Raw genomic sequence first — 19,026 nt, 5'->3', positions numbered from 1 at the left:
AGCATGGCTACAGCCTTTCTTGTCGTTCCCGTTATTGTAGTTGTTTTCGAAATGCTGTATATTAGTAACATGTTTTCAACTGTCTTCCACTTAGTTATTGGTTCTTTTTTTTTCTCAATTTTTCACCCTTTTTTTCTTTCCTGTGATGTCGAGAAAGCCGGCTGGAAGACGTTCGGAGATTCCAAGAAGACTGTTACTGCGGTAACACTGTCGCCTTGCCGGAAGGACCACGTTTGGTACGAATTGCACAGGCTGACCGTATACAGCTATATACGACATATACCCAACATCGTTGCCTTGGCAGCAGTGCACTGCCGCGACTGGCCGACACCAATGACGCCCCAGTCGTCGCATTTAGCAATTAAGTCAATAAAAACGGCGCAAACACCAGTGCTTCATATATCAGCTTACAGCTTCTGGTGTTGCTAATATTCATGTTGCTGTTCGCCATGTTACGCAACTGTACAGAACTACTAAAATAAAACATATGCGGCGGTTTAACGTTTGTGTGTACGCGGATTCGTAGATATATTTAGCGCCACATCATAGCCTGTCACTCTAGTAAAAAAAAAAAAATGAAACTCATTCACCTTCCATTCGCGCGCTTCGCGCGACATCGATTCCCAACGTAAATGGTATCTGCCAAATTTTTTTACATATTCCTCACAATAATAAGCAAAGTTAAGCTTGAGGAGATTCCTCACGCATCGCAGAAAAAAAAAAAAACGCGCGGCGTTGCTCCGCACGCAGCGGTGTTATGAGACGAAGGCACCGCGCCTCAGCATAGCCTCCAAATATAGGAGGCTATGGCCTCAGTAACGGGGCTCGCTTGCCGTAAATGTCACGTGCGTATCGTTACGCCGGGTTCTGACTAGTTATACTATCTTTGGCCCAGTTAGCATAGTAGCTTGTCCCTTCCGCGGCATTTCCTTCGCGGACTTCCGGAGGCACGCGGTTATTCAAGTAGCAACGCAACGTTTTTTTTTTTCAGTTGTATTATTTTGCTGCTTAAACGGTTAATATATACGACTGATCGTTTCATTGACGCGTGTTCTAAACACACCTGTAACGAGACTGACAACAACACGTTACGTCGACCGGAGTAGCCGATACCGCGTCAAGATACGGCGAACACGACGTACTTAACGAGCGCACGCACATAACTATCGCTTTTTCACCTCGCAATGACTGAGAAGCCCCTTCACATTGCGTGTTGTGAGAAAATAACACACAAAAAACATTATTACACCAAACGATAAAAGCTTACGGGACACACTTATTTGCCAACAAGCTTGATTGCGACTTAGCCTATAGGAACGTATCCACTAATTATCAGAAGCTTGAGCTTGTAATATCCTTCGTAGTAAATACGCCAATGTGGATTACATTAGAATCGCTATATGCTTTTGTTGCACAGCAGCCTTCCCATTTGCAGCAGATACCATGAGCCAGGAAACTTTTGTCGTCGGTTGTATTGTTCACAAGTATCCCGGCCGCACAAGTTATGCTCCAGGTGTCCCATATAGGCAAAAAAATAATAAATATAAATAAGAATCTAAACAAATAAAAAAGCAGTGTTTGATCCTAAGGCGCATCATAACGGAAGTAGCTCCTGCTTAGTTGTTACCACCTTGGAGCGTTTTAATGAAGTGGTGTTAACCTTTTTTTTTTTTTTGTCGAAGTCGCCAGGACATTTTTGAAAAGTCGCCAATTTCAGACAAAACTCACCACATAATGGTGATAATGACAATTTTTTTCAAAGTATTTAGTTTTAGACTAGATAAAGCACGCCGAAGAGATTAATTTCTTATTTAAACATTTTTGAATATGAGTTTCGGTTGTCGCGAATGAAGTTGCACTGCGCTGCAACCTCCTGGCTATACGTCATTGTTAGCCGGTGAGCAACCGTAGTTCACCTGTTTGCGATGAACTGTGTCGTTCGGAGCCGCTTTGCCCATATAAAGCTGGAACAGAAGGAGTGCTCTGAACGGCCACATTGCACGCTAAAGATCGCAGCCCAAGCAGCTTGATCTTGTATGCTTTGGCATCGTTTATTAAAGATCGTTCCGAGCATTCATCGCTTCTCGCAGTTTCCTAGTTTTCTGGGTAAATTTTAGAACACTCTACCTCAAATTTCGAAAGTCCCCAAAATTGTGGCTGACACTGCAAAGAGATAGGATTGTCCACGACTGAAAACACGCTAAATTTAGCGACTTTCTCGCTAAGTTAACACCGCTGCTTTGGTGTGCCCGAGCATAGACCAAAGTGCAAGTTTTTTTGTGTTTTTTTTTCCAATTCGACTTCGTCAAATTGCGACCGATAGTCGAACCCACATGATGATGATAATGATGACACCGTGTTACGAAAATTACGAAAGGCTGAGACATGTGAGCGAGCGCGGGCGAATCTAATGTACCCAAGTCGAAAAACTGGCAATAATACAAAACACTCCTCTTTCTTCCTCTCTCTCTCTCTCTCTCTCTCTCTCTCTCTCACACACACACACACACACACACACGCACGCACACACACACACACACACACACACACACACACACACCTCTAGCACGAACGCACGAACGCACGCACACAGTTTCTGTGTATAGTCGAACCAGTGTGCATGGAAACTGAAGGCGATCACTATAGAAAGGTGATCACGCCTCAATCTCGAAGCGATATGTACAGGTAATCGCACGTGTATATAATATGTTCTCTATAACGACAATATTTTCAAAAGGACTGTATAACCATTCGATGCACACAGTCACTCCTCATATTTGGATATGATATATCCCAATTCAACTGTACATTCTCAAGCTTCTCAGTTGAGGGTCCCTTCAGATAATATGTTTAACGTCCCCAAAGCACGATGCGATTCTGAGGGGCACCGTAGGAGAAGGCGCCGCAAAATTTCGACCACCTGGGATTTTTTTTTTAACGTGCACCTAAACACAAAATATATACGGGCCAGGATTCCAGCAATCGCCGCGGCCAGGATTCGATCCCGCGACCATGGAGGCAGCAGTCGAGCGCGCATAACCACAAGACCACCGCGGCGGGTCAGTTCAGATACGCTTGTGGCGCAGCACATACGAGCGACTGGTCATGTTAGTCGCGCGCAGAATCGCTTTAGCCGAGCCAATTAAAACTGTCTACGATGAATGTTAGTCACGAAATTAATACAGCGACCTATAGACGGAGGGCGCGGGAGGTCATTTCTTTATGTCACGCGTTCGAGCCAATTAAACTTTTCGCGGGCGAGCGCGCCGTCCAAATACCACAGCCGTGTGACGAGGCAAACGGACGCCAATGCGGCGACATTAGGCTGACTGGTCCAGAGTGTACACGCGCGCTTCCAAGAAAAAAAAAAAGAGGCGGGGGGGGGGGGGGGGAGAACGTGTGATCTTCTACCTCAACAGTAGAACGCGATAACGTAATCGTGCCCCGAGCGCATGCCTATCGACCACGCAGCAAGGAAAGGAACGTTCCTGCGGGCAACATTGGCGCTTTCCAGCCTTCCTAGAATGCCGATCCAAATTGGCACCGTGGGGGATCGGCCATGAAACGGGTGGTGCCTTGTTGGACAAACGTACATGCTCTCAATATTCTCATAGCAATAGACAGTTTTGGAATAACCGATTAGCTTTATTCAAGAGAGAGAGAGAGAGAAAGAAGGCCAATTTGTTGAAAAATAAGCTGCATTTAGATAGCCTTAACATTGAATTCGCTTTGTCTCGCGTTAAACTGCATATACAGCACCGCAAACGTTCCTGTGGCTAAAACACAGTACGGAAGCTCCACAGGAAGGAATCAGCGGGAGTGATAAATTCAAGCCCAACCTTCGGAGTAGTACCTGTCTTTTCGTTTGACTGGTAAATAATCTACATGCTAAGAAGAAGTGAAGCAGGGATTCACTCTTATCACAACGGAAGCATAAAGGTGAATGCTAGACCAGCGCCATGTAGGTAAAAGTTCAGTGGGGGAGCTCGGCACCGTATTCACTCTGGCGATTGATATTTCCGCCCTTCACGAGTAGCACAATCGACTTTTCCAATGACCACTAACACGACGAGACTTAGATTTTGACAGAGTAGATTTAACGAAGTTATCCGACGTGACAAATTGTTCAATTTTTTTTTCAAATGCAAACGTCGGCAATTACATATTATGGGACCATCGAGTGCATCTGCATATTAATTGAGCTTGGTGTGCCCTAGTGGCCACACCAAGCGAATAACCTGAATGCGTCTTGGAAGTGCAGCTGCGAAGTGTACACTACGCCATATTTCTTCATCTTGCGAATCAGGGACGTATATACCACTACGCATGCGCAAAGTGACACTCGCATCGGCGCAGCTGCAAACATTGTAACGATTGGGCCACTTAAACCACTCGCTCTTTGCGCAATTCACGTGTGTTTATTATACCTGCCGGACTCTATACGATTGTGCCACGCGACATCACAGGCGCAGAGGAGACTATTTACGCCATATGACTCAAGTAAGGCGATTTCTTTCTCTTTTTTTCTTTAATGCACCTGCGTCAAGCACTGGCGTGGTTTCTTGGTATAGGAGCGCCGCGAGAAGGCCTGGGTTCGACTCTCACTCGAACCAAAAATGTTTCGTTACTGACGTGCTTGGATTTATCTCGAATCGTCACTCACCACCAACGAGGCCGACGTCGATTACGGGGCCATTCCGCGGCTACAAGGGGCCCACCGTATAGTGGAGAACTCGAGAAATTTCGACAACGTGCGATTCCGTAAAAACGAGCCCCAAGGCGAAGTATACACGGGCAGCTAGCGTTTCGTCACCTCCGTCGATATGCGACCACCAAAGCCGGAATCGAACCCATGACCTTGCGGCCAGCACTGGAGCACCATAACCAATGCACCACCTAGGCGGGTACGTGACTCCGTGGCTACCGCTGCCAAAGTCAGCAGCGCACGGCGTGATAAATCACTGCAGAGCGCCGCAGCGCCACCTATACTTTACGTGAATATACGCCTATTGCTTTTCGAAAAATGATCGCAACCAGAAGCGCAATGTCAGCTTCGAAAAGATCCCTAATTAAATGATTGATACAAGGTTTAACGTCCCAAAACCACCATATAAGGATCCCTAATTACGCAGCCTTTGTATTCGTATCGTAAATAACAATCGTTACATGTTAAACGCCGCTCGCGCTTTTAGCCACGCCTTTTAGTTTAATAAACGCGCTCGCCTCAAGCGCGGTATAGTCACACGAAGCGTATACTTATACAACGTTTACAAGCAGCGTCGCGGTCTTTCCACCGATATACTTACGCATACGCTTAGCTACACGCAATAAGCGCAGCGCGATGTTATGCGATCGTCTGAACGCATTCTGGGTGCAGATACGAGTACAGCTCTTTCAACGTTTTCACACGGTTACACGAAGGAAAAGGCGCTACATCGTTACGTTACTCCGTGTATAGTATAAACGTGAGTGGAAGGAAATCCGGCGTCTTGCCATACGCAGCCAGATATAGCACCTTGTACATGACAACCATGAAAACTGATGATGATGATGATGATGACGACGACGACGACGACGACGATGACGACGATGATGATAATGATGATGATGATGATGATGATGATGATGATGATGATGATGATGATATTAGGAGTACCTAACCTATTTTAGCACGTTGTTCATAGATATAATGATACAGAAGAGCCTAACCTATTCTATACTCGGCGACAACTTTATCCCACAGCACTGCGGAAACTACATACCTAACCGCAACGCACGCCCGCTACAGCGCCAAGCAATAGTATACTAAAGTTGGCTGACGAGTTCCTCATTGGCTTTGCGTAAATAAACATTGCTGTAATTATTAAATGACTCAAAACAGTCTCGGGAAGTCGTAAGTGAAATACACTTATTGTCCACTTTGCATGAATACCTTCCTTTTTCATTCCATTTCTCAGACAGCGCCACCTTTTCAGCGCGCCCGTTTTTTTCCAATGTAAATGAGGCGTCCACGACGTGTCAGTGTGCGGCCGCGAACGCACTGTTTTGGTTCTCAAAAAAAAAAGTGTAGTCGTAATATGACAATAACGCGTACAATGAACAATCGAAACGTTTCTCCCGTTCACGTGTTTCGTGTGTGTAATCTCCTTAAAGCGTAAACGTTGGGAGCGCGCGAAACCGATATGAGCCGATATAGATATACGAGCCGATATATTACTACTCGCAGAACAACACCAATGTCCGTATAACTCCCGCCTCCGTAGCCTTCGCTCCACTGTTGAGAGAAGTTGTAGCCGAGTACAGCCCAGAAATATTTATTTAAACGCCACAGGTGACCATCAGACATTAAATAAATAAATAAATAAATAAATAAATAAATAAATAAATAAATAAATAAATAAATAAATAAATAAATAAATAAATAAATAAATAAACTGCATACTTTTCGAAAAAGGGACAACATTCCGAAAAGATCCTGCGAATGTATTCATGGTGCATTAACTCGGGTCACCGCTTCACCAGCGCGTTGAAAGTTTTACACACTGAAGCACGCCGTGACATGAGGCGACGACATTTTCACATGCCAATCCCGAAGTTTCCTTTCGCGAGAGAGATTCTGTGATTCTGTGAACTTTCTTCGCCAGGCCCCGCCGCGGTGGTCTAGTGGCTAAGGCATACTCGGCTGCTGACCCGCAGGTCGCGGGATCGAATCCCGGCTGCGGCGGCTGCATTTCCGATGGAGGCGGAAATGCTTTATAGGCCCGTGTGCTCAGATTTGGGTGCACGTCCCCAGGTAGTCGAAATTTCCGGAGACCTCCACTAAGGCGTTTCTCATAATCATATGGTGGTTTTGGGACGTTAAACCCCCCATATCGATCCGAATCTTTCTTCGTCAGCTCTTCCCACACGACTTATTCAACCTCGAAAGTCTAAGCCTCGTTGTGGCCGCCATTGTCAACGCGTGTTGCTTCTGAACCAAACTGCAAATGTAATATACGACGCACACCGAGACCTGCAAATATATGTTCGAGTCGGACCGTTTTTTGGCGAGCGGATTTCGCGGGTCATGTCAAAGTTCTAGTGTTGTGATTGCGAGTAGAGTTCCTCATCAACGAGAACTGCGAAACACTTTGAAATTGGACTCAAACTATCACTTTGGTGATGACAGGATTACCGACAACTACACCACGCCTGCAGGCGACGCCGACGACTAAATCCTTCAAAACTATAGAATGCATTTTACCAGCGAGAATAAGACAATGCCGGAGAGAGATGCACGTGGGATCGTCGTTATAGACTTCAACCGAAATTTCACTTCGGATACGCGACATATAAAGCGATGGAACCCGCAGAAAACAACTAAACTGATTGTTTCGAAACTAGCAGGCCAATTGAGACAAGGCGTCAGAGACAAAGAAAAGATAGGTGTCCGCCGCAAAGGCGTAAGGGGTTGCGGTGCTCTGCGGCAGACCCGGAGGTCGCGGGTTCGATTCCGGCCAATGCAGTTACACTTCGATGGAGGCTAAACAGAAGGGACCAGTGTTCTGCACGTTGTCATAGCACGTTAAAGAACACCATAAGGTCGACATTACCGCAGCGCTCCCCGGCCAACGGCGTATCTCATAAGCATATCATAGTATTAGTAACTAAACCCAAGATATTATTAAATAAATATAGGTCCACCCATTGAAGCACCGGGCGGCTTGTGTCAGACACCTTATGCCAGAGAGGGAGAGAGAGAGATAAAGATGCAAGGAAAGGCAGGGAGGTTAACCAGACGCACATCCGGTTCGCTACCCTGCACTGGGGAAGGGATGAAGGGGAGAAAAGAGGTTGCAGAGAGATGAGAAGGTACACACAATCACGAGCACACTCGGGGGAGCACACCCAGTCTACAGGCGGTCGCTCAGGTTTGTTGACTTTAGGTAAAGTAGGAGTGCTTTAGTCGCTTTCTGCGCAACTGAGGCAGATGCCCAAGGTCCTGGAATCTTCTGCACACAAAATGGTCTGGATCGAGCCAAGTTGATTCAAAACCATCCGGAGCTGGCATCGCTGTGTGTCGTAGCAAGCGCAGCTGCACAGGACGTGTTCAATGGTCTCTTCAGCTCCGCAGTAGTCGCATGTAGAGGTGTCTGCCATACCAATGCGAAAGGAGTGCACCTTTGTGAATGCAACACCCAACCAAAGGCGGCATAACAGTGTCGCATCGGAGCGGGAAAGTTGTGATGGTAGCTGTATCTTGAGCGAAGGATCCAGTTCATATAATTGACACCTTTGGAAGCTGGTAGACGACCAGAACGTGCGCGTAAGATCTCGAGCTAGCAGGTAAAGTTGTCTTGCTGCATCATTCCCTGATACAGGAACCCGTGTGGTTCCTTATGCCAGTGTGTATTCAAATCCTATGAACTGCATATGCAGACCTTAGGTTTGTACGTATTTTAGTGATGACGGTAACATGGTTTGAATATGAGTTGTGTCGGTGGTTGTTGCATGCAGCAGTGTCGAAGTTCTGGAGGATGTGCAAGTATAACATATGCGTTGTCGCTCGTTCATCGCCGCGCCGCAATTTCTCCAGCACGATTCGTGATCTGTGACGTCATCTTACAGTACGAAGAATGCGTGAACCGATCGCCACGCACAGCGTTTTCTGGTACAGTTGTTTGGAAAGGCGAGCTCCCCACCCCCACAAAAAAGGAAGAGAAGCAAATTAGAAGAGGAAACAAGCAATATAAGAGGTACACCAAATTAACACGTGTTTGTATTCGTACACGAGTAAGAATTCGTACATCACGTCGCAAAAGCTATGTGTAGTTACCAAAAGCGTTATCGCTTGGCGCTTTTGCCTTATGTTGCACTGTAACACGCATTCCCTGTTTCGTGACTAAATATAAAGAGCACGCACTTTCGACGGTACACAATGTTCCTTGTGCCACCATTTTGTAAGTGACATTTGTGTGTTTCAGAGTACAACGTACTCAAATATGCTAATGGTGTTGAGAAAAAGCGTTAAACGATTTTGAGTACTTGGCATTTTCCTATAGGAAAGCTAAATCCATCCCAGATCCCAATTTGTTACAGCCAAAAAAACCAACGACCATTGAAAGGTCTGTTTCGAAGATTTAGAGTACTTGCTGCTCTGCTATGGGAGAGCAGAAAGCCGTTGCAGGCAAGGGCGTATTAGCGCTAACCGAATTACCAAACTTGTCAAAAACGAAATTCTCAACGCCTCAAGGTGTTATGTGGCCTCAACAAGCTGCCCCGGTGGACACTCACAAAACTCTAACACGTTACTATGTGTTTATGAAGAAGTGGTTTACGATTTACGGTACTTGGTATAATCTACTATGGGACAGCATGAGACAGTACCGTGCTCCCAGAACATGACATCCTAGCAGCGCTGCACACGTTACTGTGGATGTGTGTGTGTGGGTGTAGAAAAAGTTGTTAACGATTTAGAATACGATGTATACTCTACTATGGGAGAGCAGAAAGCCGTCCCAAGGGCTTGAGCCAGGATTTGAGTCACATGTACTTGTATACGCGTACACCCGTTCGTCGAATGTTCTAGCAATTCACTCAGACATATGCCACGTTAATATTCCTGCTTTAGCGTACTACCCTGCCACATGTGTTATCTCTGTAGAAGCGCATGCCTTTTGTTTTAATAAAGGCTCTTATCTACACTCGCCCCGCCACTGTAACCTTTATCTAAACACGTGTAGATAATGTTATCTCAACCACGCAATAACCAACTTCAAATTGATAAAGGGTCTCACCTATGCAAAGAAAGGAAGAAAGCATCACTGCCCACCAACCTGTGGCAGCGAGAAATCGTTGTAATCACGGAGATATAAGAAGAGATAGTGAATACAGTCGATAGCAAATCTCTGTAGGACACGTGATCTCGATAATCTAAAAGCTAATGCATAGCATCGATAAATAGCCTAGAAATTATCTCAATTACGTTTTAACTGGTAACGTGATTCCAATTCCCGACGCATCCTTTTTAGCTAAAAATTTTCGGAGCTATATACCCATTGAAATGGGTATAGTGAACCGACTGCTTCGATAAGCAGCTTAGCGAGAAATCATACGAACGATGTATAGATACGTTGTTAAATAGATAACGATCATTCCAGCGAAAACTCATCTCATTAGTCTATAGTGCGGGGTAAATGTTTAAACGTTTACGACGACATTCTTACCGAAAAATATTCTTAAAATGTACAGAAAGATAGCGTAATTACATAGTTATAAGAAATCTGCTAGCGAAAGCTACCTGGATGGTCTCTAGCAGAAAAAAAGAAAGTAACATGAATTGAGAATCGATAACGGGCCTCTTCGCAAGAGATCTACTCAAAGATTTCAACAAGCACAATCAGTTATAAATTGAGAACAAACATCATAGACAAATCATCTTAATGAGGTATTAATAAAAAGGTGACGTGAAGTGAGACCGTTGATAACGAACATCACTTATACATAATCAGCTGTAAATTTATAAGGAACACCATTGTTAAATTACGTTAATGACGCAATAATAAAATGGTGACGTGAAGGTGAGAGTGTTGATAGTGAACATCACTACTACCAACGATGTACAGCAAGAAGTGACAGCGAACTGGCACACTGATAGAGATGTACCGATATAATTATTAATAGCAAGCCTACTAGAAGAAACTTATCTCAGTGATCTATAAATAGTAAGGCATTATGAAGTGAGTGTCGATAACGGACCTCTTGGCGAGCTCTCGTCTCACCAATCTATATGAACAAACAGTAACATGAACTCAAATCAGTGATAACAAACGTCTGAGCGATATACCTCAACGATGTGTAGAAAGATAACGGCCCAGCGAACCACGTAATAATAGCGATGTGCTGGATGTACCGATTGGGACGCCTTTAGCGAGGAATAATCTCGATTATTTATCTGTAGAGAGAGAGTACTATAGAGGTAGCACTGTAAAAGTGATACTACAGAGGTAAATGTTATAAAGAGGTATAGCGAGGTGTCATGTTTTATCGCGATAGCGTGCAATCCGGATCGCATTTCGTCATAGAGGCTTGGCGCTGACGTCAGTGAAGTGCACTGATTGATAATCTTCAATGTCGATCGTACTTGATCACGAATAAATGTGACCGCGTAGCAACCCCTAATCGGAATCAAAGCTGATTCGGATCGGCGCTGATCGAGATCAATATCGCCCGTGTGACACCGCCGGCACAATACGTATATCCAACTTCGCGCAGACGTGCGTCAAGTAGAGATCTGGGAGCGAAATAGAGATGCGCCGATCGCGATTTAAAGTCACCGGGTGGCAACATGATCCGGGTACAGAGCCCGCGCCTGATCGACCCTGATCGCGATCGAATGTGGCCAGCGTAACAACACCGCATGACTGGTAGTATCGATAACGAGCATCTCGTTGACAAATGTAAACGGCACTTACCGGTAACCGAGCGCTTCCTCGGCTGGGGCTTGTCCTGTTTGCGCCGTGACATGGCATCGGCGTCGTCCAGTTTGGCGTCGCACACCCCGATGTCAAAAGGTCCTCGCGGGGCGCGACAGCCGTCCAGCTCCCGTGGCCACTTCAGACCGGGGCCGAAACCTCAGGCTCTCATTCGCAAAGGAACCGGAGAAAACTGAACCGAAAGCACAGCGCCCGCCGCACATCCAACGCTGACAATGCCGGCGAAGAACAACCGTCGAACTCCTGTCCTCGCGCGATCGCCGGACAACGAGAACATCCGATTCCTGCAGTCGAACAGTCCCGTCGGATGACGTCACTAGTGGTCAGAAGCGACCGATTACCTCGTCCCTCTAACCGGTCACTCGTGGTGCCTCCAATGTGGACGGACGATTTCGCGACTGGTCAGAAGTCTCGGATTCCAGCACGAAGATCTCGGGGCCCAGTAAAGTTTACCATACGATCCCTTTCTGTTGTGGTCACTCGCGAAGGCTTACTCAAGTTTGGCGCTGCGTCGTTAACCGGTCGACACGGATGGTAAAGCGGTCATCCACGATGTGACGTCACCGGTATCGGTTTGCCCTAGAGTCGTCTGCTTTTTGTTTTATTTAATGTTTTAACCGTCGAACTCGCTCGAAAGTTGGAAAGTAAATAGACAAAAAAAGGGGGGGCAAACAAATTCTTCTTCCGGATTGCTTCGGAAAGAGGGTTGTCACAGGCTTGAGTGACAGCTTTTTAGCTTTTGCCTGTTTTCGTAACTTGCGGTGGGAGAGGGTTACTTTCTTTCAGCGGCAGTGGAAAGGGTAAAGGTAACGTGGCGTTGTAAAAACAAACGAACGGCTGCGTGGTAGTAATTGGGCTATAACGCACACCGTTCGCGTTCTTTTTATTTATTTATTTCAAGCTCCCTCTGAAACGGTATGTCACGTGCCGTGAAAACAAAACTGGCGCAGGCTTTTTGAAACGCCCGTTTGGAAAGCGTTTTGAACGCAAGAGCCACGAGGGAACGACAGCCACGCGAGAAGATTTGTGGGCACAAACCTCACTTACGTTTTTTTTTCTTTTTGTACCTCGCCACCAGTGAGCGCTTTGGGAGAGAACAGCACTACAAATCGAGGGGAGAGAGAGAGAGTTATTTCGTTCGCCGATGCTCCGTGCGAGCGTCCCGTTAAGAGAAGACTCCGAGAAGGAAATGAAGGAAGGGGGTAATCTTAAGAAAAAACAGTACCTTTACTCTCTCTCCCGTCTCGGCGAAGCACCGCTGCACACAACAACACAGCGACACGACCCCTCCTATAACACGAATCGTCTTTGTCACAAACAAACCCGACACCGCCGCTACAACACATCCCCACCGGCGACGATGCAGAATCACTCGGACGTCACTCTCCGTGGACACGCCGGGCCTGTCACAACACTCACCACCAGCATCACCGAGTAATAACACCACAACACGCACAACACTGAGGCGCACCACACCACACGAGCAGACGACAACACTTGCAGACGATATTTTTTTTTTTTCTTCGGGCAGGACACGAAGCAGACGATTTCTTCGTTCGCTCTTTATGCGCTGCGTGGCGATGTCTCTTGGTGCACGACGCGACCGGACAACACTCACTCCACGCGAGACTCCGGTCCGCTCGCGCCGCGGGCCCCGAAACGTGCGTCTCGTAGCGCGCGCGAGGAAGAACGCACGTTGTAGCCTCCGGCGGCAGCGCTTCTCCACTCGGACACGACGGGGGGACACACACACGCGCGCGCGCACGCACAAGCAAACCGTCGCCGCGGCCTGACGCAGGCACGACCGAAAGGGGAGGAGTCGCGATCGAGGCGAGAGAAAAATAAAAAGAAAAATTAAGTAAGGCACAACTCGGCGGTGTTGGCGGCGAGGAGAAGGGAGGTGAGAGGGAGAGCAGAAACAAAGCACAACAAAGCTAAAGCGCGGCACGCCGGTCCGTGTGTCTCCTCGCCGGGGCTGCTTGTCCGCGAGCTTCCAGCTAGGGGCTCGCTCGCGCGCGCCAACACGGTCTCTTCTACGGCGGCGGCAACTCGCCGCTGGCTCGAGCGTTTTTTTTTCGACCCCCCCCCCCATCCCTCGCTGCTTTGGTCTTCTTTTTTTCTCCCCCCCCCCCCTTTCCTCGAGGTCTAACGCTAGCCACGGCAGCAGGCGAGCCTTTTTTCCTCCTCAAGCGTTAGCAGAACGAAGCCGGAACACCCTCACTCTCTTTTACCGGCGGGCCGCGGCTGGAGAGATGAGAGAAGGGAAGAGAGATAGAGAGAGAGAAGTTCAGTCGCGTTGGGGGACAGCGGTCACCGCCGCGATTGAGGCGCCCTCTTTGGAGCGGCGCGACGAGCGGTGCGTTGCCCAGGGGCGGTGCTTTTGCGGAGCGCGCCGCTCTTGGCTAGCGTGGCGTGGCTCGCGTTTGACGTTAGCGCGGCTGGACGAGCGACGAAGCTCTTCGCCAGACGTTTGTTCCGTCGACGACGTGACGTTTGATGCGCCGCTTTTTATACGTGCATGTTCCGCTATACGGCTTCTTTCCAACTGTCGTACTTCGGGAGCGTGGCTAATGTCAGCGGTCACGTTAAAAACGCAAAGTGTGAGTCAGCGGTGCTGAAAGTATCTGCAACGTTTTAAATGAAAGAAGCGTAGTTTGAGGGCCGGTCTTCCTCTGTTAGACAAAACGTTACCCAGAACAAACATGGAATCAAGCCAAGGAAACTACAGGGGAAGTTATTTGCAGCAATTGTGCTATAAATGTGAAGAAATGATTGTATTGTGCTGGCTTGACTGTCTGTGTGTTCCATTGATACGTCTTGATGTAATTGGCGTGGACAGCAAACGACATGCTTTCCGGTTAACCTCCCTGCGTTTCTTCATACCATATCTCCCTTTCTCTCTCTCTACATGCCTTTCGAAGCACATTATATGCGATAAAATGAATTGAACAACAATTAGGTGATGGATAGCATAGGAACGCTAATTGGTGTGCTAACTCTTTTGCAGCAATTATGACACAGATTGGAAATAGTTAATACGGTCTACAAATCACCCTTTTAGTCAGTGAAATCCGTGTACATATTTTCAAATTATGCGTCTCATGATCTACCAATTGACCTACGATGATAGAGCAGCGTCATAATTACTACACTAATGTTAAGGACAATTAACGTTCCTGGGCTTTTTTCGGTCGTTTTGTCTATTTTGATTAGTTTGTTGTGTCCGATAAAGGAACTTGCCCTTCTAAAAATTGCCCCTTTTTCGTTCATACGACAGCGGGCACACAGCTGGGATAGGATAGCACCAGGTGATGTATGTTTATGTAAGAATATAACAATATACAAACAGCTTTGCAACCGTAGTATCTCGGTGTGTCGGCAAGCGGAACGTTGCTACTAAAAATGGCGTGGCGGGTTGCGTTACGCGTGTTATTCAAAGTATATATATATATCTATCTATCTATCTATCTGTCAAATATATATATATATATATATATATATATATATATATATATATATATATATATATATATATATATATATATATATATATATATATATATATATATTTGACAGATAGATAGATAGATAGATAGATAGCGGTGTGAGAATTGAGCCCTTTTCAGATATCCCTCAAGCGAAAAGTTAAGGGGATCAAATTAGGAATAGAAAACGATGCTGAAATCTTAGCATAAATATTTGCTATTGAAAATTATTTCAATAAATAATGCAGAGTGAGTCATGGTTGGTGCAAACAAATGATCATCCGAAAGGAATTAATCATTCTAGCTTAGGAGCACAGGTCTTCCCTTTTTTGTGCGTCTGTTTTGTCACTTGTCCCTAGTCCATATTAGCACTGGTGTATCGCTCGTCTTTTGAAGTATCGTTCTAGACCACGTGCGGCGGTAGGAGACTTCAGCATTTTCCCTAATTTCGCCCTCAAATTGAGCGCCCGCACCCTTTTTCATAACGAGAGCTACACTGTTATGCAAACATGCAAGGTGGCAGAGCAACAAGTGATTTGATTGCCATGAAATTGGGCGTTTCCTTTCGTCATTTCCAGCTAACATTTATCAATGAATTTCCTCACGGCTCTCGTAAATATTATCTGAAACACCTATTAGTTAAAGTACAGGATTCAAGGACATAATCTTGAAAACCGGCATGAGACCACATTTTTTTCTGATTAATGGTTCAGGAACTTTCATAAATTATGGCACACTTCGAACTGTATATCCATGAAACCACAGCCTTTATATTTTCTGATTGCCCATTTCACGCGTCACAACAAAAAATGTGCGCTTAAATGCTGTCATGAAATCTATGTAGGAATGCTAAGTGAAACTTGCATTTTGTCAGCAACGTGAAATCCGACGAAATCAGCAACAGCCATGGGGGACTTTATGGGAATTCTTAAGAGTACAGGACTGGACAACATATTCTAGCAAAATCTGGATGTGGTTAGTGCATAAATACAGATACTTTTTTTCTTCTTCCCATCATCACCCCGCATCATTCCCTGTTCTTTTGTAGGCTAGAGCACTCAAGCTCAGGCTCATCTCTTTGCCCTACAATAAATCATCTCTCTCTCTCTCTCTCAATATCTATCTATCTATCTATCTATCTATCTATCTATCTATCTATCTATCTATCTATCTATCTATCTATCTATCTATCTATCTATCTATCTATCCACCTATCTATCTCTCTCCCTCTCTCCGGCCTACAGCTTAAGAGCATATTTCTCGAAATCAGGGCGAACTCGCATAGTTTCCGGTAAGCGATCCCCCCCCCCCTCTAAAAATGGGCAACATGCACATTTTAACATGGATAAATACAATGTTATAATAGTCGCGCTGTAGAAAAATAATACATACATTGCAGGATGCGGCTTTGGATAATCACGTTTCCTAAGTATACGGATTACTTAAGATTATCTTTAACTGCAGATTACTGAACCTGTGATTATTCTAAAACTTCAGATTAAACACGCACCTTTTGTGCCACAAGTTATGGAAATGTGATTCCCATATGTGTTTAGAAGTGGTTATACATACATACATACATACATACATACATACATACATACATACATACATACATACATACATACATACATACATACATACATACATACATACATACATACATACATAGATACATACATACATACATGCATGCATGCATGCATGCATGCATGCATACATACATACATACATACATACATACATACATACATACATACATACATAGATACATACATACATACATACATACATACATACATACATACATACATACATACATACATACATACATACATACATACATACATACATACATACATACATACATACATACATACATACATACATACGTGAAAATTGTCCGTACGCTCTCTCCTTAGTTCCTCTGTGTCCATGTATGCTTCTGTCCATTTCTCAAATAATGATAATATTAGATCAGTATGAAGCAAAGAGTGCACTTTCATGGTGTAGCCCCACCGCGGTGGTCTATTGGCTGAGATATTCGGCTGCTGACCCACAGGTCGCGGGATCTAATCCCGGCAGCGGCGGCTGCATTTCCGATGGACGCGGAAATGTTGTAGGCCCATGTGCTCAGATTTGGGTGCACGTTAAAGAACCCCAGGTGGTCGAAATTTCCGGAGCCCTCCACTACGGCGTCTCTCACAGTCATATGGTGGTTGTGGGACGTTAAACCGCACATATCAATCAATCACTTTTATGAAGTAATAATTATATCCCGTCAAGGCTGATATGTACCTACATGTCTCGTACACGTCAGTTGGCACGGGCTTGACGTAGTATCTTTACTTTACTGCCACAACTGACAGCTGGATTCACCAGATCGTGTGCTCACTTCACCGCGAAATATAGCCAACGGTTTCGTTTTGAGCGCTTGACGCAGGTGGGAGGGCACACTCGGTGTGCATTCAACAATACCTTCCACCGACCTTCATCAATTTCATCTCGTATTGATCGCAGCAAACATGGCGGAACTTCAAGACCACACGGCCAAGTAATCCAGAGAGAGAGCCTAGAGATGTAAACGCCACTTCGAAGTTGTGTTCAGGCCCCACAGATAGTGGCCATCAGGTGAAATAGACATAAGCTCACGGCGATTTTACTCGCACACACAAAGCGAGACGTAAATATAGCTATGAAGCTTATCTCAAGGCGCAATAAATATACGAGATAAACTGTATCTTCTGAACATGATTAAGCACGAAAAAAAGGGACTTCGAAGGTACGAACACGAGAATGAACCAAGTTTTCGGTTTTTTTCCTCACTCATAGCTTCTTCGTTATTTGTCGTGCACCTTCCCTTTAAAAAAAAATCGTCACACACGCAGCGACACCTTCGGGTCAAACCAACGTCCTGTCGTCTCTCCTTATGATTTGCCTGATGTCATCTTACAGTCTCCATATTTCCCGTGATGCTGCGTAAAAAAACGCAACGCTGTGAACGATTCTACAAAAAAAAGTGAAAAAGTAATACCCGTAGCACGTACCGTTACCGCCGGCATAAACGAGACCAAAACAAGAATATACCGCAGAATACAAAAAAGAAAAGAAAGCTTAAGTTAAAGATCTTGGGCAAAGAGCTAGTCTCCCAAGAAAACGTTCGCCCATCGCACACAGCCATCTATAGTGTTCGCAGACCGTAACTGGACCCCGGACAGAGCGCCCCGAAAACGGTAAAACCCGCCTCCTTTTCTTGCCTCAAGCACGGCTGGATCGTGGGTTCTTCGATGCCCTTTCTTCTCTGTGAAGGCCGCAGGTTCGCAGCGTTCCCAACTTCCTCTTCGTCCTTCAGCTTCTTCTTATTCCTTTCATTTCCCTATACCTACCTCGGCCCGTCGCTATATGACTTGAACGCGGCTTCTACGGGACACTCCACGCACCCATGGTTTTTGGTCTTTTCATCTTTGCTTTCTCCCTACAGCAGCCCTTCCCTGTATATGTCCAGACTAAACCAGAAACTTTTCTTATACTTCGTTCCGCCATCCCGCTTTCTTTTCCGTGTACTTCTTCAGAACCTCGCCTACAATGCTTCCCCCCTCAACTCCCCCCGCCTCCCCAAAACTCACCCACTCTCTCAGGTGACGCAACCGATGTTCCAGATTCCCATGGTCGCCTGGCTTTTTCCGTACCTCGCCTCCACATACAACACCGTCGCCGTTACACTCCCCCCTACCTTCTTTATTCTTCGCAGACACTCTCCGACCTTCCCCTTCGTCCTCGACCAAAAAAGCACCCCATTTTTTGTGCTTTTCCTAGGCCTCTTGGCGTCCCTCACCGACCGTTTCTTTTCCCCGCCAAGGTCTCAAGCCTAACGTGGCGGCCGCATCTTACTCCCGTTCCCACCCCTCACCTCTCGTAGCCAGTCTGCTTCTTTTTGCGAGCCCGCAGCGAAATCGCCGTAACAGAAGCAGAAGTGCGTTTCTTTTTCTTTATTTAGTTGTCGTCTGCCATGCGTCTGGCCCGCAGTCTTGGCCTCTCCTTCAAAGATGGCGCTGTAAGCAGTCGGT

At 45.9% G+C, this 19,026-nt stretch overlaps 1 protein-coding gene across 3 annotated transcripts in view; it reads right to left on the bottom strand.

Moving 5' to 3' along the window:
* The window catches only part of LOC119168268 (BCL11 transcription factor A), a 664,540-nt gene extending 651,023 nt beyond the window's left edge, over positions 1–13,517 (bottom strand). For 2 of the 3 annotated variants that reach the window (XM_075867205.1, XM_075867206.1), the window contains exon 1: positions 11,454–13,517. In XM_075867205.1, coding sequence (XP_075723320.1) covers positions 11,454–11,505 — 52 coding nt within the window. In that variant the 5' untranslated portion in view covers positions 11,506–13,517. The remainder of the gene's footprint in view (positions 1–11,453) is intronic. The other variant, XM_075867207.1, reaches the window with a different exon arrangement.
* Positions 13,518–19,026: the final 5,509 nt, after the last annotated feature.

The sequence above is a fragment of the Rhipicephalus microplus genome, chromosome 6, assembly GCF_043290135.1.
Source record: "Rhipicephalus microplus isolate Deutch F79 chromosome 6, USDA_Rmic, whole genome shotgun sequence".
NCBI classification, from domain to species: Eukaryota; Metazoa; Arthropoda; class Arachnida; order Ixodida; family Ixodidae; genus Rhipicephalus; species Rhipicephalus microplus.
Note: the sequence above shows the minus strand (reverse complement) of the source record. Positions and strands in the feature narration are given on the sequence as shown.